Source organism: Benincasa hispida, chromosome 10 (genome assembly GCF_027475165.1).
Source record: "Benincasa hispida cultivar pf3 chromosome 10, pf3_genome.v1.1, whole genome shotgun sequence".
NCBI classification, from domain to species: domain Eukaryota; kingdom Viridiplantae; phylum Streptophyta; class Magnoliopsida; order Cucurbitales; family Cucurbitaceae; genus Benincasa; species Benincasa hispida.
In genome coordinates this window covers 56,483,957-56,506,007 of record NC_143487.1, presented here as the reverse complement: position 1 = coordinate 56,506,007, position 22,051 = coordinate 56,483,957, and the positions used below count along the sequence as shown (strand labels likewise).

The window sequence follows — 22,051 nt, the reverse complement described above, 5'->3', positions numbered from 1 at the left end:
CACATCATATGCAATATATGAACTATAGTCCTTTTTTCCTCCACTAGATATAAATCATATTTATATCCTTTTCCTCCAATTAATGTATCTCATACATCATATCAACTATATCATATATAATTGACCCGTTTAATTATATCATATACAATCAAACTGTCTCTTGTCAATTTAAACACTCAAACTTACCAAAAAAACTGATTCTTAACTTGAATCCATTGAGCTACCAAGGGGACATTATGGACCTATGGCTCGAAGCTCCAACGGTACATGAATAGCTGACTAAACTTTTTAGCCACAAGATCCACCATATGTTAACTACTAGGCATTCCACTAAAGACTAATAGTTGCACTCTTCTCACCATAGATATATTTTTTGGTCCATCGGATATAACCAATCAATAGTACAATAACCTTTCACAGATGCTTGTAAGTACAGCTGGACCAATTTACCGTTTTGCCCCTGTAGTTACATCTAATTCCTTAATTACTACTGATCCCTCTAATGAATAATACAACATAGTGCTACTATGTATGGACACCTCTTGGACCATAAGAAGCTGTATGGCGCCACATCGTTCAAGCCCCGGAATCAACCCTTAAGGAAGCAATCTATCTACTTATCCCTGCTTTGGGGAAGGAGTGAATTCCATCTTGTGTAGCTGAGTTCCCAACTCCCAAATCAAATGAATCCCCAAAGTGGTAGGTTTGAGTCAGCGATCTGGCCATTCACACCCGTGAAAATCAAAGGACCGCCCTTAAAGGTAAGAGTTCTCAACTCACTCAAGATTGAGGTCATATTACCTATGGTCATTCTAGTGAAGTGAAGTCTTTGTCATGAACGACGTTATATAATGAGACTATAACACTTCGTAGTCCGATCTTATACAAACTCCTTTGTATGGGACACCCCCGCTCGCATGTTTTCAAATGAATGATCAGGATAAGACCATCTATAACAAGTCACAACACTTATAACTATACTACAAAGCGGACCGCATCCGTAGCGTTACCAGGACAAGGTTTTCCTTCTATATCCATATACTACAGACCATTTTGGTTATCACCTAAGACATGATCCACCTGTATGTTTCCATATACATGCTTAAGTTACAATGACAACCAGGGATCTTAGTTTATTAGTTTGTGGTAAAGCAATTAAAACATCCAATATTCCATAGACAAAAGTGAAGAAAATATCATATATTATTACATCACAAGCGTTTGTTCAAAACTATGTTTACAAACTACAGAACCCAATGAGAGTTTAGGGCATCGTCCCCAACATTTGTATTGAAAAATGCTACTTTTCTTGAGGAGGACCACATAAAGAAGCACAGACCTAGAAGTAAAATCATGTTGAATAAGCTTTCTAAAGAAACTACTAAATCTTCAACAAGAGTTGTTAAAGAGCCTACTACTTCAACGAGAGTTGTTGAAGTAGGTTTATATAGTAGGTCAAGTGGATGGAGTTAACTATTGGGAGACTTTCTCGTCTATTGTCATGTTAAAGCCTATCCGGATCCTCCTATCCATTGCCTCATATTATGACTATGAGATATGGCAAATGGATGTCAAAACTACTTTTCTGAATGGAAATCTTGAGGAGATGATTTATATGGTGCAGCCCGAGGGATTCATAGTCCAAGGTCAAGAGCAAAAGGTTTACAAGCTTAATCGATCCATTTATGGACTGAAATAAGCATCTCGATCTTGGAATATAAGGTTTGATACTACAATAAAATCTTATAGTTTTGATCAGAACGTTGATGAGGCTTGTGTCTATAAGAAAATCATCAATAATTTAGTAGTTTTTTTCTAGTATTGTATGTAGATGATATCCTACTCATTGGAAATGATGTAGACTTACTGACTACAGTTAAGAATTGGTTAGCGGCCCAATTCCAAATGAAATATTTGGGAGAAGCTTAGTTTGTTCTGGGTATTCAGATCTTTCGAGATCGAAAGAACAAAATGCTAGCCCTATCTCAGGCAACATATATTGACAAGATGTTGATCAAGTATTCGATGTAGAACTCCAAGAGGGACCTATTGCCTTTCAGGCACGGAGGTACTTTGTCTGAGGAACAGTATCCTAAGATACCTCTAGAAGTTGAGGATATGAGATGAGTCCCCTATGCATCTACTGTGGGTAGTTTGATGTATGCGATGTTATGTACCAGACTTGACATCTGCTACGCAGTGGGGATAGTCAGTACATATCAATCTAATTCAGGATATGATCACTGGACAACTATTAATAACATACTCAAGTATCTACAGAGAACGAGAGATTATATGCTTGTGTATGGTTCTAAGGATTTGATCCTTACAGAATACACGAACTCTGATTTTTAGACTAAAAGGGATTCTTGGAAATCCACTTCAGGATCAGTGTTCACTCTTAATGGAGAGGTTGTAGTAGGGTGAAGCACAAAGCAGGGGTGTATCGCAGACTCCACCATGGAGGCTGAGTATGTAGCGGCTTGTGAAGCTACTAAGGAGTCCGTTTGGCTCAAGAAATTCCTGACTGCCTGGAAGTTGTTCCCGACATGTCAAAGCCCATCACACTTTATTGTGATAATAGTGGTGTTGTGGTTAATTCCCGAGAGCCTAAGAGTCATAAGCGCAGCGTGCACATAGAGCGGAAGTATCATCTCATCCGAGAGATTGTGCATCGAGGGGACGTGTTTGTCATGAAGATATTTAGAGCACAACGTTACTGATTTGTTTACAAAGGCCCTCATGGCTACAGTGTTTGAAGATCACTTGCAGAGTATGGGTCTATGGGACAGACCACGGCTGGACTAGGGCAAGTGGAAGATTTGTATTGGGCATGTTATGCCTTAGTTTATTGTTTTGTGTACTTGTATTTTATTATCATGTACACTCCACCAGCTGTAGGACAAGTGGAAGATTGTTAGGGTTGATGCCCTAAATCTCGTAGGGTTCTATAGTTTGTAAACCTTGTATGAACAAACTTGTATGTGATTAATAATATTTGATATTTTATTCACGTTGTCTATGAAATATGTGATATTTTAGTTGCATTAACCACAAATCAATAAACTAACATCCAAGGTTATCGTTGTAACTTAAACATGTATGTGGAGACATATAGGTAGATCATGTTTAAGTGATAACCTAAATGGTATGTAGTATATGGATAAGGCTGGGTACCTTATCCTGGTAACACTACGAGTATAGCCCGCTTTGTAGATGTCGCAAATGTTGTAAAAGTGCTACAAATGATCTAATCCTGACCATTCATGTATTAAACATGTGAGCGGGGATATTCTATACAAAGGAGTTTGTATAAGACCGGACCACGAAATGCTTAGTCTCAGTATATAATGTCGTTCATAATAGGTACTTTCATTTCACTAGGATGACCATAGATAACATGACCTTAATCTTGAGTGAGATGTGAACTCTTGCCTATAAGGGCAGTCCTTTGATTTGTATGGGTGAGAGTGACCAGATCGCTGACTCAACAAGCTTACCATTTTGGAGATTCGTCTGGTTGGGGAGCTGGAAACTCAGCTTCACAAGATGAAATTTACTCCTTCCTCGAAGCAGGGGTAAGTAGATAAATTGCTCCCTTAAGAGCTGATTTCGGGTCTTGAACAATGTAACGCACACCCTCTCCTGGCCCAAAAGGGTTTAATCGTAGTGGGACTATGATCTATTATTCATTAGAGGGATCAGTGGTACTTAAAGAGTTAGGGGTAACTACAGGGGCAAAATAGTAATTTGGCCTAGCTGTACTTAAGAGCAATTTGTGAAGGGTCATCGTACTATTGATTGGTTATATCCAATGGACACAAAAATATATCTGTAGTGCGAAGAGTGCAGCTGTCAGTCTTTAGTGGAGTGTCCGACAGTTAACGAATGGTGGATAATGTAATTAAAGAGTTTAATTAATTATTCATGTACCATTGGAACTTCAAGCTACAAGTCCATAAGGTTCCCTTGGTAGCTTAAAGGATTTAGTTGAGAATCAATTTTTGGGTTAATTTGAATTCTTCAAATTAATAAGAGGGAATTTAATTATATATGATGTAATTAAATTGATTCAATTATATATGATATAATTGATATAATGTATTTGATACATTATAGTTTAATTGGAGGAATGAATATTTGAATGTGATTCAAATGTATTTTCTATGAATGAGATTCATAGTTGTTAAATTTAATATAAATATGATTTATATTAAATGTCATAAAATAGAGGAAAAAAACTATAGTTTATATTGTATATGATGCGATATTAAAACTATAGGTTATAAATATAATATGATAAGTTGATTTTCATATTTATTTATATTATTTATTATTTTAAATAATAATCCTATTTTCTCTCCAACCACTTTAATGGGTGGTTAGTTGGTTTTTTATGGAAAAAGGAATAAAAAGAAAACAGTTTTCTTCTTCTTCCTAAGTGAATCTACACAAAATCACAGAGACTATACGATAGACTTTGTCTACACGATTGAGAAGATTTTGTTATACGATAATTATTATTCAATCTTCTACCTTCTCCAAACTCAAAAGCTCCCTCCTAACCAAAATATTCAGAGCCCACCACTCCTGGGTTCTCACCTTAAGAATACCAATGATACCAAATGGTAGTGTCTTCACAGTTTTGGTTCGAATTTTGTTGCTGTTTGCAAAGTTTGTGACTGTTCGAGGAGTTCGTGACAGTTCGAGGGTTGTACAAGAAGAAGTGTTCTTCATAGGTATAATCTCTAAACTCTTTTTCTAGTTTAAAAGCATGCTGTAATTTTTGTTAAAATGCATAAACCATTTGTGTTTACTGTAAATTTGTGTTTTCAATCAAAATGGAATTTGGATGATCCGCTTCCACTCATGGATCTCTTGTAAACGAGTTTCTTCACCTTGTTAGAGAAAGTGAGTTACCTCTTAAACTTCCAATAATATTGGTTGAGACCCACATGACAGGTTTTACTTCTTTTCTTGATTCTACGATATAGAGTATGTTTATTATGGTCATGCACATAAACCTCAGTCACCATGAAAGCCCTAGAAAGAGACCTTGAAACTCTTTCATAGAAGACGACGACACCTTCACTATCACATCAGATGCTTCATCAAGTTTCTTAAAAACAAATCACTTAAAGCTGAGCTATGAAAACTTTGTAATCTAGTCCGTGCTAGGACCATCTTCATCAAGTCTGTCAAAGACAAATCATTCAAATACTAAGCTATGAAGATTCCATTATTATCCGTCAAGTCCATATCAGTACCATCCAAAGAAAGAGCTATGGATCACTCAAAAGTTTTAGTATTATCCATCAAGTCCATCCTAAGATCACCCATACAATGGGCTATGGACCATCAAGTCTATCCCATCAGACCACCCACACAGAGGGTTGTGGATCACTATAAGAGTTTAAGCCCCATGTTCACTGAAAATTCTAAAATGATTTTCCTTGTTAGGCCTTTGGTCAATCAACCAAATTCTTTTTAGTCCTTACATATTCCAAGGAAATAACTCCTCTCTTTAACAATTGTTTCACAATTCCATGTCTAAAATGTATATGTCTCCTTTTGTCATTATATATACTTTTCTTAGAAATACCTATGACAACCTGTGAATCACAGCATACAAAGACTGGTACGGATACCTCCCACAATGGTACATCCCCTAGTAGGCTTCTAAGCCACTCAGCCTCTTGCCTTGCTTGTTTTAAAACAATGAATTTAGATTCCATGGTGGATCTAGCTATGCAAGTCTGTTTTGCAGACTTCCATAATATTGCTCCTCCTCTGAGTAAAAACATATCCACTTGTAGAACTAACCTCGTCATTATCAGTTACCTAGTTTGCATCACAATGACCTTCCAATACAACAGGAAATTTGTTGAAATGCAAACAATAGTCTTTTGTGCCCTTAAGATATCTCAACAGACAACGAAGAGCACCTCAATGAGCTCTATCTGGATTATGTGTATATCTACTCAATCTATTCACAGCATATGCAATATTAGGTCTAGTATAGTTCATTAGAAACATAACACTACCTATGATCTTTGTATATTTAGATTAAGAAATGCTATCTCCTTTATTTTTCTTTCGATTTACTCTAGCATCATAAGGAGTTATTACAGGAAGATCATAAAAAACGTCAAATATCTTTAATAGTTTTTCAATGTAGTGTGATTGACACAAAGAAAATCTATTTTCAATTTTTCTTATTTTAACACCAAGTATTACATCAACTTCCCTTAAATCTTTCATTTCAAAATGCAACAATAATAACAACTTGGTATTACTTATTATCTCTATATTTGTTCCAAAGATGAGCATATCATCAACATATAAACATATAATCACACACTTAGCTCCAAACAAATTTGAATAAACACACGTATCAGAAAAGTTCACTTTAAACCCATTGTTTATTAAAGTGTCGTTGAATTTTTTATACCATTGTTTGGGATCTTGCTTAAGGCCATAAAGAGATTTTTTAAGTTTACATACTTTATTTTCTTGACCGGAAACTGTAAAGCCTTCAGGCTGTATCATATAAATCTCTTCTTCTAGATCACCATTGAGGAATACTGTTTTTACATCCATTTAGTGAGTTAGAAGTCCATGGATGACAGCTAGTGCAATCAAGGCTCTAATTATAGCTATCTTTGTTATAAGAGAATACGTGTCAAAGTAGTCTATACCTTGTTTTTGTGTATACCCTACTACTACTAATCTAGCCTTGTATCTTTCAATTGAATCATCTGGCTTTGTTTTCTTTCGGAAAATCCACTTGCACTTAATAGATTTACTTTCTTTAGGGAGATCTACTAAGTCTCATGTTTGGTTCATGGTTAGAGAATCTAGTTCACTCAGTCTACAGAACTTAAGTCTCCTTGGTAAGTTTTAGGATCCTCATCTATTAGATACATATATGCATACTGACAGTCAATATCATTTGGCCTCTCAACTAAAAAGGTAGAAAAAAAATTAGGACCAAAATTTTTCTCAATTATCTGTCTCTTACTTCTTCTAGGTTCTATATCATGCATTCTATCAAAAGTACTAATATTTTCAGTTTCAAGCATACTACTAGAAGCTATATTATTCCTAGTTTCATGCATAACACTAAAATTGTTATTATTTTCAGTTTTATGTATACTATTAGACGAAGAAGGCATGGAAACGGATACAGTCTCATAATTAGATGTTTTAATAGATTCAGATTTTTCACTTTTCAATGGAAAAACATGCTCAAAGAATACTGCATCCCTATATTCGCATATGGATCTATCATTCAGGCACATAAATCTATATGCAACACGATTTTGAGCAGAACCAATAAACACACAATCAAAACTTTTAGATCCTACCATAGGTTTCTTGAATGCAGATATGGTACTTTAGCCAAACATCTTCACACCCTCATATAAATGAAATTAGGTGTATAGCCTTTCCAAAGTTCGTAATATGGCATCGTAGGTTTTCTCACTATATTTTCAACCCTAAAACAATAATGAAAAGTCATGTCAGTCATCATTAAAGATGCCAAACTAATACCATCAATGATGCTTTTGACTTCCGGTAGGTATCCTTTGAATATCCTATTAGAATATTGCTATATAACTCAACTTGCATATTTGTACTATCAACCTTGAGGTCAAATGTTCGATTCCCTCACCCAATGTATTTAATTCAATATCTTTGGAAAAAAAATATAATTAAGTAGGTGATCAAAATAAAAAGAAGGTCTAGGTTTGTCTTTTTTGAAATGTTTTATTTATACTATTTTGTTAATGGTTAATTAACAATGATAATTAATTAAGTATTTATCTATAAATCAAAGTTACTCTCTCTAATTAGTTTAATTTAAACTCTATTATATATAAATTGTATTTTTAAATTTTTATAACTAAGTACATTTTAAACTTTACAAAATACTTGCAAGGCACGTAATATCAAATTAGTTTATCAAAATGTGTTTAATAACCTTCGACAAAAAGTATATATTTTCAAAGGGTTTTAAAAACTTTCAATCAAAGATGATATATTTTTCTAAGGTTTTTAGTGCCATTCGATAAATGTATATCTTTTTTTAAAGGTGTTTAATAACCTACGATAAATATATTTTTCAAAGGTTTTCTCAACACCTTCAATAAATATATATTTTTTTCAAAGATATTTTCAATACCTTTGATTAATGAATACATTTTTGAATTTTTATAACCTTCGATATAAGATGGTTGAAATAGACCAACTTTTTTTGCAGTGATCCTTACCATTCTTTTTTTTTTTACAAAACCCATTCATAATTTGTGTCAAAAATATCTTTGAACTTTCTATGATATAATAAAATACCGATAAATCCTATATTTGAAATTGAGTAATTCATTAATCACACAATAGTACAACCACCCATAAAAAGAAGGAAATAAAACCAGAGTTTCAAAACGATGTCCATCTTTTACGGAAAAAGAAGGTTCATAGATTAGATACAAAAGAGCTTGCATAAACTTCACGACTACATAGTTCAACCCTAGAACAGTGATGAAAACTCACATCAGATATTACCAAAGACACCGAACAAATATCATCGATGATGTTTTTCATTTACATTAGATATCCAATTAGAATATTTATAACTTTCAAAGTATCCTATTCAACGATGGCAATGGAAATGAAAATTGGAAGTATGGTAATGCAAATATTTTGAAGAAAAAGGTTAGGAAAATGAGGGGAATTGAAGATGGCACGTGCGGGAGACATTGGAAAATAACTGTAAACAAACATTGTCAGATGGCGCCAGTTTCCGCCAACAATTATTAGCCTTCCTTTTACCTAACAGTTACAATTTAATGCCCTAATTTTATGGTCATGGCCCTTTAATTAATATCCATGTGTCCTATGTCTCTCTCCCTAATTATTTGTTTTGAAAAAAATGTTTATTTTTTTTTATCTAAACTTTTAATTTCATCTATTTAAATTTTAAACTGGACATAAATTGTAATGCTTCTTTTTATATGATTTCAAAATAATTTTATCAAATTTTTGGTCTGTTTGAATTTACTTGAAAAAAATGTGTTTATAAGAGAATTTAGTTATTTTCAGTGTCTGATAATACTAATGAAATATTAGTTTAAATAAAGAAAATATTATTTCAATGGCATTGATTTGTAAAATCTAGAATGTTTCATTCTCACAAACATTTAATAAAAATGTAATTTCTCTTCTAACCAATTTTTTTAGTGTCTATTTCATTATATAATTCTAAATTTTAAATTCATGGGATATTATTTTGTGTTAATCCATTTGACAACGATTATTATAAGGGTGCAAATTTTCAAAGTAAAATTAATACTAACTATTGGTTTATTTTCTTCCCCTTTTTTCTTGTAACATATCAAATACTATAGTTCAACTAGTTAAAGGCATATGATCTCGATCAATGAATTAGAGGTTTGAATCTCTCCTACTTTCGCAGGAGATGATGCCTCATTTTGGTTCACCGTCCTTTATTGGATGGAATAAACATTTGGATAACCTAACCTTTATTGGATGGTATAAATATTTGGGCTTTATGGGCTCTGATGTCATATTAGACAGTAAAAGATTTCATCTCAAAACCAATTAACAATGGAGGAGTAGATCATCTATCTTATAAAAAGTGTGAGATCCCTTGATTTTTTTATTGTGAGATTCCCAACAATAATTCCTTAATATTTGTGAAAAAAATATATTTTAACCATTTCTATTAATTTTAAAATAATTGTTAGATAAAAATCTCATATAAATGTACCGATATTTAATCATAGGTAGGTGACCACCATGCCACCATGAATTGAACCCATAATCCCCTCGTCTTTTGACCTTTTTTTTTTTTTTTTATGTTTCCACTACCGCTAGGACAACCCATGATGGTTCTAATTAATCCCTTTATGAACAAGTAAAATATCTTTACACAAATATTTAAAGCACATATTGATTAGAGGTCAAATAACCAACCATAGTAGAATTAAAAAAAAAAAAAGTATAAAATATAATCTATATATGTAATGAATAAAAAAGAGAAATTATTTTAAATGAAAAAATTGAAAATATTTTCAAATATAGCAAAATATCCGTGTCATCTATTGTCCATAGACACTGATAGACTATGATATTTTATTATATTTGTAAATATTTTTTGTTCATTTTATCATATTTGAAAACAATTCAATAAAAAAAAAAACTATTTTTTTAATAATAGAGGTAGGAAGATTTAAGTTACTAATTTTTTGATCGATACATCTGTATATTAGTTGAGTAATGTAGGCTTTCACAATTAAAAAATAAAGTTATTTTTTTAATAAAATAAAAGAATTATTACCAACGAATAATTTAAAAATCCAAACCGTTACATTAAATGATATGATATAAAGAAAGAAGGCATCTTGTACATTCATGGGTACTAAAAACAAATACCTTTTAAACAGTTTTTAATGGGATTTTTTTTTCATTAAAATATCTCATATAAAACCCTTCTTCTGTACTTGTTTTTATTTTTCTTTCAAGATTTAACCTCATGTACTTTTACTATCATAACATAACATGTGCTATTAATTATATCAAGTACAATTTTTTTCAATTGAACAGTATGTAAATAAATAAATTTATTATCAAATGTTTGTATTAATAATATTATCAAATCAAATAATATCCATCTATCCACTGAATAATGGAATTCATAAGGATAAGTTTCTAAGTTATGTTAATTGAGAAATGTTTGTATGAATTATTTCTAGTTTTTAATTTTATCAATCACATTAAATGCTTTAAAAGTTGATGTCTAACCATCTCAGCGAAAACTACTTCATATTTTTGTAAATGAGATTAGAGGTTCAAAAATCTCTATTCTTATCATGCGTACTAAAAACACCTAAAAAATGGGTGAATTTTGCTTATCTATCTTTTTTTTTTTTTTTTTTAACGGACCCTACCATATTAGATGCATGAGATTTCATCTCATCTCAAAGCCAACTAGCAATGAAAGGACTAGTCAATTTATCTTTATAAAGAGTGTAAGTCTCTTGGGACCTGTTTGATAACATTCTCGTTTCCTGTTTCTTGTTTCTTGTTTCTGGTTTTCATTTTTTAAAAAATTGACTTGTTTGATAAAATTCTTGTTTCTTGTTTCTAAAATTTGAGAAATTTTCTTAAAAATGGAGTCAATTGTTTTGTTTCTATTTTATTTAAAGTTGTTATAAAATATATTGAATTGTAGATTTGGCTAGTTGGTGAGGAAACATGCCCATAGCTCTCCTCAACTTCATGGTGTTGGAATCAATTTTAGATGAAACTTTTTTTTTTCTTACTTTCTTTTATATTTCCCTTTTCTCTATGTTTTTATATTTTTTAATTATTTCTTTCTTTTATTTATTATTTTTTATATCTAATGTTAATTTAATAAATATTTAATTTATATATTATATAGATTTTCAAATTTACATTTTCAATAAGATTGTTTTCACATAAAGGAAAATGAACCAAAATATTTTAAAATATAGAAAATTTAATTTTGAATTTGAATTTTTAAATATTTAGATTTATATATTATTTTTATTTTCGAATTTCAAATTTTCAATAGGGTTGTTTTCAAATATAGGAAAATAAACCAAAATATTTGCAAATTATAGCAAAATTTCACTGTCTATCCCCGAAATATTTTTAATTTCCATTTTCGATATGTATATATAAATATTTTTTGAATTCTTAATTTTAAATATTTTTGCAATATGCATATTTATATATTTTTTAAATTTTATTTTTTATTTTTCTTACATACGAGACCGGTTATAATTTTACAATATATAAATTTTGTTTATTAAGATATTCATTTAGGTTTTTTTAAAAAATTTTACAACAACGACATTTACATAATAATACAATCGAGTTATATTTGAGTTTACATCATTTAAAATTTAAAACAAATGACTTGAGTGAGAAGTAATATTGTAAATCAAATTTTAGTAACATATGAACGATAATAACAATTGTATTATTGTTATTAATTTTACATCAGGACTTATATGTATATGATAATTATTTTTTATATTTTAATGCATGCTATATATTTTTGTATTTTACATAATTAGTTTATACTTAAACTATAAAATATGGAAAAAAAAATATATGTAAGGGAAAAAATATTAGAAATAGTTATCAAATAAGTTTCTATTCTTGTTTATTTTCCTAAAGAAACATGAAACAATAATAGTTATCAAACATATTTCTATTTCTTGTTCTAAAAAAAGAGAAAACAAGAAACAAGAAACAGAAAATAAAAACAGGAAACAGGAAACGGGAACATTATCAAACGGGCCTTGATTTTTTCATTGTGGGATCTTTAACAAATTGATATTTTATTTTCTCCTTTCTTTCCCTCCAAAATAAATTTCAAATTCTCTTTATTCATAGCACGCGAATATGTATTAAGCTTAAAATTCAAACATCTAACTATTTGATTCAAAATATAATACGTTAATAAATCGAGCTACATGTAGCGTTCATTTGGCTTTTAGCTTTGAAAAGAGATACTTTAATCTTTTGTCTAGAGAAAAAAGTGTTTTTTTAAAAAAATATATTTTTATTTAAACTCTTTTAATAAAAATTGTTTACAATGAATTTCGAAAGTGTTTCAAAAACTATTTTGAATGGTTACCATACACTTTTTTAAAGTGACTTATTTAAAAATTGAATACTTAAAAAGTTAATCTAAACGCATGCATAAAAAAAAGATTTCTTAATTTGTTTGTTCAAAGTTTGCTAAAGTATGATGGATAAATTTGAAAATATAAAAAAATTTAGGGGTGAGTTTGAGCATAGCAGACTAAAAACCTTAGCCTATTAACTAAAACTGACCTGATCAAATTCGGTCGATCGGTTAGTTGGTAGGCTAAGACAACATCAGTTTAATATTTTACAAAACCAACCGGTCGGTTGGTTGTAGGCCTCGATTTGATATAATTAGACATAAGTTTCATAAAAATTATCCTAAACAGAGTCAACAAAATTAGACACATAAGTCCTAATTAAGAGAGAAGTCAGGGAGATTTTCAAAATTTTCATTTAATGGTTACACGTAATGATTTACATTGAATTACTCTTCTTTTTTGTAACGAGATAGTGCTTTTTCAATCCTTTCAAAATTGAATCAATTTTTTAAAGCAATTTAGAATCCGAAAAAAATAAGTTATTTGAAACATCGGAAATATCCATTTTATCATTCCTATGAATAAATTAGTCTAATTCCTATAAATAAGTGTAGTAATGGCAAAACACCTTACAAAAATTAGGATCATAGTTCAACAATATACACTTTGTAAAAATATACCTATTTATTAAATTAATAATCATAATATAATTATTATTATGATTATTATTATTATTTATTGTTTTAACAAATATAAAGAGCGTTCTGCTACTTCTCTTTCTTATAAAAGTGTACTATTATGTCTATCAACTTTTGTCCTCTCATTCATTATTTTTTTTCCAGCTAATTTTTATTGATGTAATATTTGAACTACTATGAAGCATAGATATAGATACGGCTACATGATACGAATACGATCGGATACGATAATTCGTCAATTTCTAAAAAACTAAGATACAGATACGTCTAAGGATACATCTTTTTTTATATATATTTTTATATATATATTTCTAAAAAATGATGGTACTGATATGTTGAAGTTACATTTTTTTTCCTTTAAAAAATATAGGATATAAATAAATTTAGAATACAAGTTAATAACAATAGCGCAAAATAGAATACAAACACTGAAATACAATACAAAAAAAGTAACATCTAAGATGTTTAAGTACAGTAGTTAATAAATGCAATAGAAAAGTGACTCATATGACAAAGAAGAAGAAGAAGATTAGAGGGAGAAGTATGAAGATAAACGAAGAACTTTTTCATTGAATTGTTGAAAATATCCAAATGGTTTATATTTTGATGGACTCTGTGGGGATTCAAATGTGAAGATGGAGATTATATGATTCTAGTCCAGGGTTTGGTCCATTATTTATTTATTTTTCTTTTAGTTTTAGACTCGAGTAGTGAGCTTTTTAAATAAGTTGCCTAATTTTAGATTGGGAAAGATTAGATGAGTTACTTTTTTTTTCCTTTAAAAAAAAGTACGCATAGAAATAGATACGTCAAATCGCGTGTCAGATACGTATCTGGAAAATATATGAAAATATAGATACGTCAAATTGCGTGTCAGATACGTATCTGGAAGTATCAGTATCCGGTACGTATCTGATACTGATTTTTTGCCTCACATAAAGTATTTGTGCTTCATAGTTGAACTATATACCTTAAAAAACACCTGCGATATAGGTAAGTTGTTATTTAAGAGGTGGTCTTTATTAAGCTTAAAGATATAGTATCATTTGAAGCTAATCATATACATTTGCATCAAATTCTATGGGGTAATCTCTTACGTAATAATAAGAAGAAAAAGTTACCTTTTTAGTCCTCAAGTTTTTAAAATACGTGTGTTTGGTTTTTGATTTTTAAAACATCATTTTTTTAGTTCTCAAGTTTTTTTGAGTGGCTTCATTTGAACCCTAAATTTTCAAAATATACTTTCTGGTCATTGATTTTTTAAAAATATGTTTAAGAGATCCTTGCATTAATTTATTATTATTATTATTATTTTAAATTAAAATTATTTTTTTAAGATTCTCTCTCTAAAATTATTTTTGAAACATATTTTTGTAATTCAATATTCATATAATTAAAATAAAAATATTTCAAGGATTTTTTTAAACCGATTCTTAGATACTTTGATTAAAAATGTACATTTTGAAAACTTGGAGATTGAATGCATCTATTCTAAAATGTCAATGATTAAAAAGATTTGTTTTGAATATTCAGGGACCAGACAGACCTATTTTTTAAAACTTGAGGACCAAAAAATTAGTTTGTCCTAATAAGAAACACTATTATCTTTTCTCTTTGTTAGGTTTTCTTAATTTTAAATGAATAATAGTGTTACGTGATTTTAGTAAGCCATGAATAAAAAATAATTAGCTAAAATATAAATATTCAACCGTTTCAATTTTTTTAAATCAACAAAACTTATATGTAGTATAATTTTTGCTACTTGCTATAATTTGGCAAACTGACTATTTTTTTTATATATATAATATGTGAGAGGAAAATCAAAAACTTTCTTAATGATCGATAATATAAGTACTACATCAGTTAAATTATATTTATTGTTAAGCTGACCATTAATATAAAGATTTCTTCCTTTGAAAAAAATGTATAAAGGTTTCTCGTATTTGCATATAAGATGCAAAGGCTAACCTAGATTCTTATACTACCATCTATCAAAAAAACCTTTTGGAATAGTCATCTAAAAGTAAAATACATTAAAATTAATCTCTTTTTTTTTTTTCTTTTTCTGTTTAGTTAATTAAATTGCAAAAATAACCGTATCATATCATCAATGCAAATAAAATAGTGGATAATATACCACATGCAAGACACATGTTAAAAAGACGAGTATATCTGAGGAGACCGAATAGAGATTTTTTAGGTTATAAAATACCTTCATGAAGTTTTATAAAAATAATAATTCAATTACTACGTCAAAATTTTGTTACAAACAATTCAAGTCTCTAACATAAAAAATATTATTAAAATTTATTAAAACTTCTTTAAAAAAAAGATTGTCGTATAAAGAAATACGAAGAGTCACCCATATAATAAAAGTTGAAACTTATTTTTTAAATGTTTTTTTTACCGTTGAAATTATATATGATTCTTATTTAAACTATACAGACTAAGGGTGGTTTGAATTGATTATAAAAAAATATTTTTTTAAAAAAATCACTTTTATTTAAATACTTTTGACAAAATCTAGTTAGTAACTATTTGATTTTGATTTTTTGTTTTGAAAATTAAGTCTATAACATTCTTTGCACCTCTAAATTTATTGACTTGTTAGGTACCTTTTAACAATATTTTAAAAAACTAAGCTAAATTTTGGAAAAAAAAAAATTAAAAAGGGTAATTTTTAAATACTTGTTTAATTTCTGAAATTTGGCTATTACAAAAAATTGGGAGAAAATAAATTTAGTTTTTTTTTAAAAAAACCAAATAGTTATAAATGAGGTCTATATTTTTTATGGGAAGTATGGCTTTCTTGAGTTATGTTTCCATGTGCTCAAATTGGTGTATATATGGACTAAATTGAATAAATTGTTAAAATTTTGATGATACATAAAGTCTCATTTGGTAACCATTTTTTTTTTTTTTTTTGTTTTTGAAAATTCAGCCTATTTTCTCCTCATTTTTTACAATAATTTACATTTTTCTTAAATACAATGGTTGAATTCTTAGCCAAATTTCAAAAATAAAAATTATTTTTTCAGTTTTCAAAATTTAGCTTGATTTTTTAAACAATTGGTAAAAAATAAATAACAAAAGAAGAAATTTGGAGGTGAAAGTAGTGCCTACATGTTTAATGTTCAAAAACAAAATAAAAAATCAAATGGTTACAAAACCAAACCTAAATAAAACTAAATTGTTACAAAATAATGTTGAGATTGAGAAACTAAAATGATATTTCAAGAAAAGTGATACCAAAATGTTTATTAGTTTGAAATTTAAAAAGCCAAATGAGTCTAGCTCAAGTGTAATATCACTTTTACAATGTTTGATTTCCACTCTCATATAGAGATGTCCACGGCTCGGGATAGGGTCAAGGAAGCCTTCTCTGTTCCCATCTTGGTTAAATTCTCCACGGAAAATTGGCGGGAACTGAGTTCCCGCGGAAAAAATTTCCCACTTATTTTTTTATATAATTTATTTATTTTTAATAATTTTTAAATCTATTCTCAATCAAATAAAATATTATATATTAAATGAGTTATTTCTAATATATTTTTATTCAAATAAAATACTATAACATTTTGTTATAAAATTAATAATATTTTATATAATTAAATTATTTAATCTCACAATTTAAAAATTAAATATAATGTTATAATAAAATTAATAATATTTTATATAATTAAATTATTTAATCTCACCATTTAAAAATTAAATATTACAATATTATAGTTTAGTGTTATATATTAAAACATTTTTATCATAAAAATAGGAAAGTCTTAACATTAAAACATTCTAAAAATGTATCAAACTATGAAAAGGTTATGAAAATTTAAAATTAACTATAATGTTCTACTATGTAAATAATATATTATTATTATTATTATTTATGGATATATGTATTTGTGTGTGATACTTATCGGGCGGGTTCTCACCGAGTCTCAATCCTTGAAGAAAATGGGCATCTCTAACTGCATATAGTTAAAAGGAAAATTAAATAAAAGATTAAAATTAAATAATTAGAAGGAAAAAAGAAAGAGAGAAAAAAAAAGCAATCCGTAGGGTAGCGTAGAGTGGTGGTGATGAGTATCACCATCAGCATCAACCGTCCCTGAAAGCCACAGTGAGTCTCTTTCTCTCTCTTCCACTCTCTCTGTTTTCGTACTCTGTAACCCACAAAGAAAACCAACCAATTCTGAGGAGAGAAGAAGAAGAGATCAGATTGAGATATGGTGAGGAAATGTAGAGGAGTTGCAGAGATTGCAGTCATGGAGGTCGACCTAAGAACTACTAGACCTCCACCTGACAACAAGAGGAAGATCACCGCCGGAATAGACTTTGAAATCTCCACCACGACAACCTCGTTTCTCAAGCTCCGGAGCCGCCGACGCCGTGTTCTTTTTCCAGAGAATTCGGTTCCTTCACCGCCGGCGGAAATAACCTCTATTAGCCCTACCTCCGATGACGATACGTCCGCCTTTTGCTGCTCCAGTAACGCTTGCAACGAGATTGTTGAGGAGAGCAAGTTCGTAGATCTGGAGGTCACAGTTTTTTTTAACTCTAAATTGATTCCGAGTTGTTTGTTTGTTTTTGTGACTTGTGATTTCTGTTTTTGATTTCGTTTGTTTCTGAAAATTTTGTGTTCATATTATTTTTTGCAGGATGAGAATGATGAACATGGAGTCGCGTTCAAATCCAGCCGAGAAAGGTTTTAATTAATTTCCTACTGATCTCGATCTGAAATTGTTGAGTCTTCCTTGTTACCGAATTTTTGAATTCAAAACTCAAAGAAAGAGCGTTTCAGAAACGGACTTGACCTCCATTAAACTAATTGATTAATTAATTGTTTCCGTTTGTGATTTTAATTCCTCTCTCTTTCGTCCATAAATACACAGTTTGCGATTAGAGTCTCATAAATCTTCACGCTCTGATCCGTTCTTCCTCTTCATCTTCTTGCAGCAGAGAGACGACTCCGTCTAGCGAATTCCAATCACCGCAGTCCGGCGATATGGAGTCTCCGGCGAGGAAAAGCGAAGCGACTTCCAGCAATAGATCTTCGTCTTCGGTGAAGATGCCGGCGGAATCGGAGCTGGAAGAATTCTTCATCGCTGCCGAGAAAAACATACAGAAACGTTTCGCTGAGAAGTAAGTTTAATGGAGGATGCCTAGCTAATAGCTTCTTCAAATTTTCTTGTAGCCATGGAAGAAATTAACAGAGTTAAAAAATTGTGAACACAAATTGCAGGTATAATTACGATATTGTTGAGGATGTTCCGTTGGAAGGACGTTACGAATGGGTTCGAGTAAAGCCATAAGAACAAAAACAATAAATTAAATAATATTAATTAGGCTTAAACCTCCATTTAGTATTCAATCGACCTACCTTCTTTGTAAACTTCCCTCTCCTTGATCTTCTTCTTTTTCCTTCTAATTTTGTACAGCTGTTAGCATTCTGATCTCTATCATCATCTTGTAAAAGTAGAAAAGCCAAAGCTAATTTGTTCTTCGTACGATTCTTCACAGAAAAAGATATTGTAATTAAATTAGGAAGAAATTGAACAAACAAGATTCTTATTTGTGAAGATGAACCGATCCATCCAGCATCTAAAATTCCTCAGTTTGCAACACACGGTTTCAGTTCTTCATTCTGGTAAGATTCCCTGAAAATTCCTTCTCATCTCTTTTCCATTTTTCCTTTTTTTAAAATTATATTTTAGTTACATTTTTATGGACAGATAAGAAATGCCGTTTTGATTTTGTCCTTTTGTTTCTTATATGCTCTTTTTTTTTTAACTCTTTCTTCTTCTCTTCAATTCATATTCTTTTGCATTTCATATTTGCCATGCACATACTGTTTACAGAATCTGAGATTCATCGTGAAATTAAAGCTTGTTCATATTTTTTGCACAAGTTTTCTTTAAATTTCGTAAAAAAATCAATATTGTTTGGTTCTCCAATTTTAGATTTTAGATAGAGAGGCATGTGAAACAAAATCAAGAAGAATTTGCTATTTACAGCACAACCCAAAAACCCCAACACAGAAAACCAAATTCCTCTGTGAAAATTTGCAGGTCGAATTTTCATTTCCCAAAAGGAAATCTGAAAGCTACGGATGTAAAAAACCTTGGATTTTTCTGTTATACTGTATAATACGTAATCAATTTTCAATAGAGGGGTGGTCCTGGTTTATTCTATTATTGGAATTAATTCTTTTTTTTTTTCAATTTTAAAAAATATTTTTATTTTGGTCAAATTATACAAAATGTTCCTAAACTTTGTTATTTGTGTCAAAAGTACTCTTACACAAACGGTTTCAATCCAAAATTAACAACAATGATATTTTTAAAAGTTTGTTTGTGTCAAAAGTATTCTTATACAAACGGCTTCAATCCAAAATTAACAACAATGATATTTTTAAAAGTTTGTTTGTGTCAAAAGTACTCTTATACAAACGGCTTCAATCCAAAATTAACGATAATGATATTTTTAAAAGTTTAAGAGATAAATTTGATACTTTTGAAAGTTTAGAGTATTTTGACCTAAAGTACAAAAATTTATTTTTTTTTTAATTTTTTAATTTTTTAATTTTTCATGTAATTTAGCTTCTTTTTTTTTTTTAATTTTATTTTATTGGTGGTGGCGACGGGTGAGTTTTGAGGTCATGGGGTCTGAGGAAAGCTATAGGTAAAAAGAGAAGGATAAAGTTGCACATGGAATTAGATTCCCTGACATGGCCGATGTGGGAGAGCGAAGAAAAAACCGGACGCCTTTTTTCCTTTCTTATTCTTTTAATAAATAAATAATTTAGTTTTATTTATTTATTTAAAAATTAAAATTAAAAAAAAAAAAAAAATGAAGAAAGCAGGTAAAGAATAATAAGTGTTGCTTTCTGTAATGTTTTTAATGATTGCAAGGATGAGTTATTCTGGGTATATGATCTGTTGCAGGTTTCATATAATTCCGTGACAAATATCTTCTATTTTTTCTTCTTCTTCTGTTATATATATATATATATATATATATATTAGGGGTGTTTAATAACCATCAAGAATTAGGAAACCGGATCGAAATGAGAACTTTAAATCTTTAGCTTCCTCTCAGTGATGCATGGTTGGTCTACAAAGATGTTTTTTCAAATGATATTCTTTCTATTATGTGGGATGAGGATGTTAGGTTGCAAGCTTGGTTTGTATTTATTTACTTTCGTCTTGAATTGAAATTAAAATAGTTGATAGGCAGAATTCTTTTAATACCTTTTGTAATTAAAATGCATCGACTAAAAAATATGTTAAAAAACAAAATGCTCTTTTCTTAATGTGACATTTTGTCTTCTTCAAATATATATACAGTCACATTTGATATACTTGAAAATATTTTCAATGATTCTTAATCTTTTATTTAGGTAAATTATAGAAATATCCATGGACTTTGTACAGTATTTCAAAAATACTCATAAACCTCCAAATGTTTCAATAATATCCTTAGATTTTTAAACATAAGTTAAAAAATACCATTATCATTAATTTTTTATGAATACCGTTAAAAAATTAAAATATTTTTGAAATTTTAAGAGTTTTACTCTTAAATTTTCAAATCAAAGATCCAAAAATTCCTAACATTAATATCTCATTTCAAAAGTGTCTTTGAGTTTGAACTTTCAAGAGTGGCACACTTAACCTTAAAATTAAATATTCTTATAGCTTCCATAATCAAAATTTTCATAGATACTCTCAAGTCTCATTTCTCCTCCATTTATCTAATAATTTTTACAGCAATTTTTCTTCGCAATCATACAAAACTCAAAATTGCAAAGTGAAGCATAAAGTCCCACAAGATTTCATAATAAAAAATTTCCAAGTTAATAAAACAATGAATCATCGAATAAAAAAAAGATAAAGAAATATCATCTTTGATCATAAAAACGTTTTTAATTGATCACAAAAACTAGACTAAATTTGAACACGTAACAAAATTAACCTTTTCATCGCTACAAATTTGCAATACACACATATTTTTTTTTCTTTTTCCTCTTATTGGTTGTCTTCAAAATTATGATTCAAATTCTCAATGTGTCGATTTTTCTGTGTACTAAACTCAAATGACTTATTAATACAAACTCAACTACTAATATACAATATTGTTACAACATTTAAGTCCTAAGGGGAAAATGCGCGAAAATAAAAAAGTATCAAGTCATAGATTGAAGTAAAGAACAAAAGAAGATGGAAGAAGGAGGTGATGGAGTGTAAATAACGGTTTCTGTCCATATACTAACAGTAATGATATTTTTTTTAAAAAAAATTGAAAGGTAAAGGATACTAAATCCAACTTTTAAATATTCAGAAGTCATTTTGAAACGAGGTAGATAACTGTTTTTGTCCATATACTAATGATAAGTGTGACAATCTATATTTTTCAAAACAACTATTATAATAATAATATGGAAAACATAACGATTAGAAATTTTTACAACATACACTTCAAAGAAAAAAGAACTCATTATTACAAACCAAAAATAAACTATGAAATCCTACGAGAAGAATCTTTCGATGCCTTATACCAGAATGCCAAATTTCACAATTTTAGAATCACCACCTGATTTATCTGAAACATTTTGCAAAAAGAAAAATGAGCATAAAGGTACTCAATAAGCAAATATCAATTCTTTTTATT

The 22,051-nt window shown here is 29.5% G+C and overlaps 1 protein-coding gene across 2 annotated transcripts; it reads left to right on the top strand.

Moving 5' to 3' along the window:
- Positions 1 to 17,288: 17,288 nt before the first annotated feature.
- LOC120087809 (cyclin-dependent kinase inhibitor 7-like) lies at positions 17,289 to 19,003 on the top strand. Of its 2 annotated transcripts, none has more exons than XM_039044713.2 (4): positions 17,289 to 17,919; positions 18,040 to 18,086; positions 18,338 to 18,523; positions 18,624 to 19,003. In XM_039044713.2, exons 1-4 carry the CDS (start codon positions 17,608 to 17,610, stop codon positions 18,691 to 18,693), a joined length of 615 nt encoding a protein of 204 aa, XP_038900641.1. In that variant the 5' UTR covers positions 17,289 to 17,607; the 3' UTR covers positions 18,694 to 19,003. The 2 variants fall into 2 exon arrangements, with proteins under 2 accessions (XP_038900641.1, XP_038900642.1); XM_039044714.2 differs by having other exon boundaries at positions 17,367 to 17,919; positions 18,341 to 18,523.
- Positions 19,004 to 22,051: the final 3,048 nt, after the last annotated feature.

Coding starts and splice junctions, on each gene's coding strand:
- LOC120087809 (XM_039044713.2), top strand. CDS start 17,608: ATGGTGAGGAAATGTAGAGGAGTTGCAGAGATTGCAGTCATGGAGGTC. Junction 17,920..18,039: donor GCAAGTTCGTAGATCTGGAG/GTCACAGTTTTT, acceptor TATTTTTTGCAG/GATGAGAATGATGAACATGG. Junction 18,524..18,623: donor CAGAAACGTTTCGCTGAGAA/GTAAGTTTAATG, acceptor CACAAATTGCAG/GTATAATTACGATATTGTTG.